This window comes from Cavia porcellus, unplaced genomic scaffold (genome assembly GCF_034190915.1).
Source record: "Cavia porcellus strain 051 isolate PalLab524CR breed Dunkin Hartley unplaced genomic scaffold, mCavPor4.1 scaffold_24, whole genome shotgun sequence".
Lineage (NCBI taxonomy): Eukaryota > Metazoa > Chordata > Mammalia > Rodentia > Caviidae > Cavia > Cavia porcellus.
In genome coordinates, this window is record NW_026947507.1 from 7203366 (window position 1) to 7211251 (window position 7886).

At 40.7% G+C, this 7886-nt stretch overlaps 1 protein-coding gene across 1 annotated transcript in view; it reads right to left on the minus strand.

Annotated features, from left to right (window-relative positions):
• Positions 1–7132, minus strand: part of Mtmr7 (myotubularin related protein 7) — a 112024-nt gene extending 104892 nt beyond the window's left edge. The window contains exon 1 of the mRNA XM_063234607.1: positions 6986–7132. Coding sequence (XP_063090677.1) covers positions 6986–7009 — 24 coding nt within the window. The 5' untranslated portion in view covers positions 7010–7132. The remainder of the gene's footprint in view (positions 1–6985) is intronic.
• Between the last annotated feature and the right edge of the window lie 754 nt (positions 7133–7886).

A 7886-nucleotide genomic window follows, 5' to 3' on the forward strand; every position in this document is an offset into this window, starting at 1 on the left:
ATCTGGCAGTTCCTTCAAATGTTAAACCTGGTATCCCTATGATTCATCAATTCCACAAAAACTTACAAGTATACACAAAATTCAAAACAGCAATAATAACCAAAATTTGTTGTCTTTAACTGATAAATGTATAACAAAATGTGATATATTCTTAAAAATGATAAAATGGATGAAATACTGATACATGTTACAACGGGGGAAAATTCAGAAAACACTGTAAAATAAAAAAGAAAGCAACAGGCTATATCATCCTATTTCTATGAAATGCCTATGAAAGCAAGTATGTTAGGGACAGAACACATTGATGGTTGCCAGCGGTGTAAGAAGGAGAAATGGGGTTTCTTCTTTGAGGTGAGAAAGTGCTCTGGAATTAAGTAATTATGGGGTTGTACAAGCCTATGAACATATAAAAACAATACAAAATTGTGTATCTTAAGAGAGTGACTAGTAGATGTGAATTATATCTCAATAAAGCTGTTATTAAAGATATATACAAATACACAAACTAAAACTGGCAATGATGGAAAATATGAATAACTTAGAAAAGTAACAATATAGTCAATAAATATGCTTGAAACAGCTTCAACTTCACTTTTAATAACAAAACACAATGAAAGAATGAAGTTGTTTTTCCTCTTTAAATTATATGGTTTTCTCAATAATAAAGCAAAGTTATAAGAAAGATACTTGATGTCTTGTTTCTGAAAATTTCAAATACAAAAAATTTTTGGAGAAACATTTGACAATGTACCATAATTATAAAAGTGTTCATCTTCTTTGACAAAGTAACTCATGTATGGCTCTATCCTAACGAAGAAATCACGTGTGTAGATAATAAGTTATCAAAATTATAATATCCTTAAAATGGAAATAATTAATGTTATAATGGTATCTCCACAGAAATTTATAAGTACATTTTCAAACACATTAAAAGTGGCACAAGCCTGGCTAAACATAAGACCCTGAGTTCAATTCCTAGTATCATTCCTAGTATCCAATTACTTACCAAAGACATTAAAAGAAGAAAACTACAAATCTGAACTGGGTAATCCTAAATTTCTAAGAAAACTAAGTTTTACGCACATAAAGAAAAAAATGCCAAGAGAAAATGTACTCAGATATTAACACAATTTCAATATAAACTCTCTATTATTGTTATAACTTGAAAATTATTGTTTGCTAAAAGAAGAAGAAAGAATAAATAACCCTTACTGCTGAAGGTACAATGATGGAATGACTGACGCAGGAAAAGCAAATCTTCTTCTAGCTACATTACATTTTTCCCTCACAGAGAACTTGCAAAAGAGACCACTGTGTTCAAATGGAGGATTCAGAGTAAGATGGTGAGACTGACATTAACTCTAGTCAAGATCCTAAAATGAGTTCTTTCGTGGAACTCTGCATAAACCTAAAAAGGAAAACGCCAATGAGCAGGAGCATCTTAGGTCAGTCAGTCCTCATTTCAGAACATCGTACTTCTTTTCTTTCTCTAATGAGCTGTTTGGATGGGTGACAAGAGGATAGGTTTATCAATTGGTAATGACACCAAACTCAGGGAACTAGCAATCTGCTATCAGGATCAGGATCCTGAGGAGTGCAAGTGGCCTAAGTCACTAAGAACTGCAATCCTTCTATTTCAGAAATGGCAAACCTATTAGAGACCAAGAGCCCAAACTAAAACCTACTTACTTACAGCAAAGTGTCAACAGTGTAATTACACCTGAATTCCGAGGTTTTAGTTTAGAAAAAAACTTATACAATATCATCTTTTGTCTTAAAAGAAAAAACACAATAACAAGCTTTCAATGATATAGACAGCTTTTTACTGAAAGGCAAAAATTTGCATTTGGCATGCTTTTGCACAATTAATGTGATCTTTGTTCTTTACTTGCATGCTGATAATCTGTCAAACTTTGGCTGGAGCAATTTGGTTCTCTGGCCAACAGAGAAGGCTCTGGGTGTCCACTGTGGCACATATGCCACAGGTTTGCCACCACTTCCCTATTTCTTTCTCAGAGGAGATAAGGGGTACGGTCATAGAAGACAAGCTTATTCAATAGTGGAAGGTAACAAACTTAGAAAAATAAAAGATTATATCAGATCTAAAACAGAGCAAGATTAAGCAATAGTTTAAATTCAATGAAACAGTATTTAAAACATTACTAAGATATTCTAATTTAAAGCTATTAATAGATTCCAGATTCCTTTTGGAGTTAAGGAAGTGTTCTAGAGCTAGATGATGATGTATATGCAACATTGTAAATGAATTAAAACCACTAAATTGTATGTTCTAAAATAATAAAATGGTCAATTTTATGTTGTTTGAATTTTAAGTGTAATCATAAAATACTTAATATGCGTAAATCACATTATGTAAGACATTTTGATATCCACAAATATTTAATACTGTTAGAAGCTTCACAGTTCTATTAAGTTCCACGTACTATGCACATGAGGAGAAGATTGCTAACACACATTCTAAAAAGCAAAGTACTGCAATTAAGAATTATTCATTCGTTCAATTATTAATTCATTTACTACATACATACTTATTTGGTACCAGCACTGGGTTAGGTACTGTGGATATACAGGTGAATACAATATAATCCCTACCCTCACAGGGATCCCAGTTAAGAACAGGAGCTTGACATTAAACAAATATCACTCAAATAAATACAATAATCATAATGAGAATAAAAGAAAAACAAAAAGTAACAGGACAAACTATATAACAGGCAGGTCTGCTTGAAATAAGAGAATTTGATACAACTTCTCAGAGGAAATCTCATTCACTCTGAGACTAGAAAGATGAGATATTTAACCAGGGAAAGAGGGGCAATTCATGTTGCTCAGGTGGAACAGCAGTGCAAATGTCCTGCAATGGGGGAAAAACTGTCAAATTGGAGCACTCACCAGAGACAGTTGTGATTAGAGGATAGTGAGTAATAAGAAAATGGTCACAAAATGAGGCTAGGTCCACACAGGGCCTGTGTGAATTCTCACTTTAGATCTTGGATACAATGATAAGCCACTCAATAACTTTAGTAGAGAAGTAAAAGGATCAATTTGTGTCCTAAAACATCACTTAGGTTTTTCAGTGGAAAAAGGCTTGAAGAGCAAAACAACAAATTAGGAGATCAGTTAAAAGGCTCTTAGAATAATGGCTCAGCCTAGGGAGTGGAGGTAGCAAGGAAGAAGAGACATTTTTAAGGTTTGTTTTGGGAGTATCACAAGTTCCACTTTAAACTCCAATTCACACATGCAATGGAAAATGCTCTCCACGAAAAATAGAGATTACCTGGCTGGAGTCTCAGACATACTAACATAATCTAGGACCAAACCAAATCCTACAAAAACTTGGAGCTACTTTTAGGCATTTTTATATAATTAGTTCTTCAGCCATTCCTGGACTGGGGGTAGAGAAAAAAGGCTACACCAGGAAGCAAGCTCAGTCTGGGAACCAGCAACACGTGTGGGCTGCTGGCGGACTGGGAACAGTCATACTCCAGCATCTTTTGGCACACAGGCTGGCAAACAAGTACCAACCTCCCCCAACTCCCAACCATAAGTGGCTGGTTTATCCAAAGACACAGGCTGTGATGACAGCTATGGAGGTGAAATGCACCTGGATGCCTGTGGTGCTTTGGTGTTTCACCAACATTGCAGGTCTAGAGCCAGTGAGCAGATCACAGGTTCAGAGGACAGCAGTATGCAGTATGACAGCTATGGGGGAAGCTCCTTATGAGAGTTGCTGCCATTGTTGATTCCCTATGGTCTTGTTTTGGAAGTCCTGTATTGTTTCCATTGTTTTGTTGGGTTGGTTTTATTCTCTTTTCTTTTGTTTATGTCAAATCTAATGACAGGAGCAGTTACTTCAAAGATAACATATTATGGTAGCAATTTTGGATTTATTATTGACTTGTTTTGAAATCCTTTATTGCATTCTTTGTTTTGTTTTTGTTTCTATTCTAGTATGTTGTTTGATTTTTACTATGTCGCAGTTATCTGCAGCTATTTTGAAGACGTCAAGAGCATTATGGTAACTATTGTTGATTTCATAATGTTTTAAAGTACTGTATCACTGCTTTGTTTTGATTGGTTTTACTGTTTTATCCTCTTTAAAATAATAATAATAGTAATAATAATAATTAGTTCTTCAACTCAAATTATTCCGGAGCCTCTGAGAGAGCAATTTCTTCCCAGCAAGTTTTTAGAGTGGTATAGAAATCCACACAGTGAAACAGAAACCTAAAAATTCACTGTGATGTGTATAGGGAGCACCTGCATCCTCACTCCAGCCTACCATACACCAGCCAGCCCCAGAAACAGGTTTCCCTCTAGAAACCACTCTGGGAGAGAAGCACCTGATGAGCGTGTGCTCCAAAGGGGTCAGTTATTTTCCCTACCACATGCATGCATAAGCACACACATGTGGAAAGAGATACGTGCAAAAAAGCACTCCAAATTATTCATATGCACGCACCTCCTTACACCGCACCCTAAAGACTAAAGCAGAGCATAGATGCTATTACAGCTATCCCATAGTTTTCTACGAGTCCGTGAGTAACCTGAGTTGTAACAGGAAAACAAAGATACATTAAATGTGTATGTATTTTTCTCCTAAAATCACATCTACCCCCATATTTACCATGAGTCAGATAAACTGTATATCCTCCTTAGAAACCCAAGGCATGAAACCATGAGGTCCAAGGAAATCCATCTATTCTGTTCCCCTACAATATAAAGGAAGCAAATAATAAAGATGACTACCATTTAAAACTATACAGTTCACAATCTTTTGAAGGTAGTCTGATTTTCTTTGCATTTAGATGAAAATCAATTTTTGACTTAAGAATTTTAAAAATGATTTTTAACCTCAAAGAATCGATGATTTTTATCACTGTTACCATTTTCAGCTTCCTTGAGGTTGTAATTTGTAACAATACATATTTACACAGCTACATGATGGCTATCTCAAATGTTCCTGGCCCTCTGATTCATATTAACTCTCGGAGAAAGAGGCTTCCCTGCGTCCTTATCTTCTGTCCATTTTTCCCTCTCCACCCACTGTACCTTGTACCTTACCTCTATCACACAGTGACTTATTTATAACCCTTCCAGGTTGTGAGTTCTGGCTATTTTGTGTTCCTGGCTCTTAACACAGTGCCTAATCAAATGCTGATAGAATCGAATGAATAAATGAATCTTATCCAATCTGTGATTTTTTTTCCTTATTTTAAATGTTAAATGTCCCTTAGTTTAGTGACACTTCAGACAAGTCTCCACCTCCACCTTCTCCCACCAATTTTTTTCCATTTCTGGATAGAAGAGATTTGTGATTTCAAGTATTACACAGGTAATGAAGTATTTAAGGAAACCAATTTTAAAGAATGGGAGGGGGCATGTGATATAGCTCAGTGGCACAGCACCTGCTTAGCAGCAGCAACAAAAAAGCAAACAAACTAAAACAGAATATTGTTTGTTGCTAAGATTTATACATACGGCTTAGTCCAGGATGAGATGGAATATGGGCTGGAAAACATCTACTCCCTAAATCCAAGTGCCACAAGAAAATGACATCCAGGGCTATCTGGATCCATCATTCTTGTTATTAACATTCAAGTCAGAGTAATCTCTATAAAGGGCCACCTTTACCATGAAAGTAGAAACGATGCCCTTGGCAAGGGCAGAGAGTGTCCATGAGTTAAATTCATCAGTTCTGGAATAAATTATTTAGTACCCTTAAACCCTGAAAGCTTTGAACCACCTACTTTGTGGTTTATGACTCTGACTTCTAAATTCACAATTTCCTGACTGTGAAGCAACTATTTAATTCCACAGTGAAAAATCAATGCAATTTAAATTTACTGTTGGAATTGACATTCTCCAGTAAAGTAAAAAGATTTAGTCTTCTACTAACATGATGTAATTTTAAAGGGGCTTTTCTAAAGTGTTACTCAGGAACTAGTCCAGAATTTGGGATAAATTCTTTTTGCTGGACATAACAGAACAATTGCCTTTTTCTTCTCATGAAATGAGTGGTATCCCTGGGCCCATTGAGCTTTGTCCACTCAGATACAACTATGACCTAAGTTGGTTAGGAGCCTAGATTTTTAATACAAAATTAGAAACCAGAAACGGGTGCAGCTGTGGTGGTAGCAGAACGAGAACCAACAGGATTTTAAAATGCGTTCTTTCGCTAATTTAGGTGTTCGCCAGACATAAATGATTATCACCGTTTGCATTCTAAATTCTATTTCCCATACAATTACAAATGGCCAATGTTTTCGATGCTGTTTTACCGGACGACCAGGAACAAGTCACTTTTGTTGAGTAGTAAAAGCTGATATTGTTTAAAACACATCAGCTGATGAATGTATAAGCCGCATCCTTCTCCCCAAAGAGCTAAGCACACTGGAAAAGGTCAAAAAGATACCCCATCATGAAAGACCCCCAGCGAACACTGATGATGGGCTCTGAGGCAGGTCCCTCGTGGTTGCAAGCCTGAGCATGGAGAAAGGCAAGGGCGAGCCGGCCAGTCTGAACCTGGACTCTACGGCTTCCAAGTGCATTCGACCCTTCTGTGTATAACTCACACTGAAAGGCCCGCCTCCATCCCAACAGTTCGGGGATGCCAGGGATGGCAACATCAAAAAATAAAAATAAAAATATAAAGGCCTAACCCCAGGCCAGAAGGAAACGCTTATCAGCAGCTTGTTACTCAATAGGCAACCGAATTCCCCGTCGTCCACTCCTGGTTCCCTGCGCACCTCTACCGCACGAGGTGTGATCCGACGCCGCGGACGCGGGCCCAGGAGCGCGAGGGAAAGCCGGCCTCCCGCGCGCAGGAGATGCTCGGCGCCGCCCGCTCCGCCCTCCCGGCGGTCCAGGGTGCCGACTCCCGACGGGGAAGCCGCGCCTTCCGTGCGCTCAGCATCCTCCCCCTGCCTCCGCGCGCCCTCCTCGCCCGCGCCGCGCCACCAACCTTGGGCGTGCGGATGTGCTCCATGGCGGCCGGCGTCTGCAGGGCCCGGGCGGGCGCGGCCTCACGCACCTGCGCGCGCGTGCGGCGCGGCGGGCGGGGAGGGGGCTTCGCGCGGACGCCGGGCTTGGCTCCGCCCCCAGGTGCGCCGCGCGCGCCAGGCCGGGCCGGGACGTGGGGCGCCTGCGCAGCCCGGAACTGCCGGCGCCTCCGCCCACCTGCGGACGGGCCGGTACCTCCTCAGGCCTCTGGCTGGGGTCGCCCAGGCTTGCTTTCAAGAAAAGCCGCCGAAAACCCCACGCCAGTGTTACTAGCTGCTCCGGAGATTGAGGCGGGAGGATCTCTTCAGTTTTGAGCTCCCAGGCTCACCACGTGGGCAACATAGTGGGGCGGGGGGGACCCTTGCTTCTTGAACCTGTGGTTCGCGGACACAGAGAGGCCCTTGTGTTGGCTGTGGCTCTTGGAGAAGCGGTGGAGATTGTGGTGCTCCCCACCCTCACTGGCATCCTCCGGGCCTCATCCTGGGGCAGAGAACACAGCTGCTGGCACTCTGGGTGCAGCATGCCTAAGGGGCTCTTCATGCAGTTTGGTCCAGGCTCTTGGCTGGCCTGGCATTTGGGATAAGAGTGGAAATAATAGCAACAGTGTTCGCACCCTACTGATGTGTTATTAAAGCAGGTATCTCACACAGACCTGTGACTCACTGCTGTGACTCACTGCTGGAACTGATGCGTTGCAAGAGCGACTTTTCCCTTCGCACCGCGTTGGCATTCATTTGCCATCTTCCCCTCACCCTGACTGAACTGGATGCTATGGAAAGAGCACCCCTACTAAGAAGTACTACTAAGCCAGTGGGAAAAGCCAAAGGAAAGACATGCCCTCCACCTTTTATTCTTTCACTCTT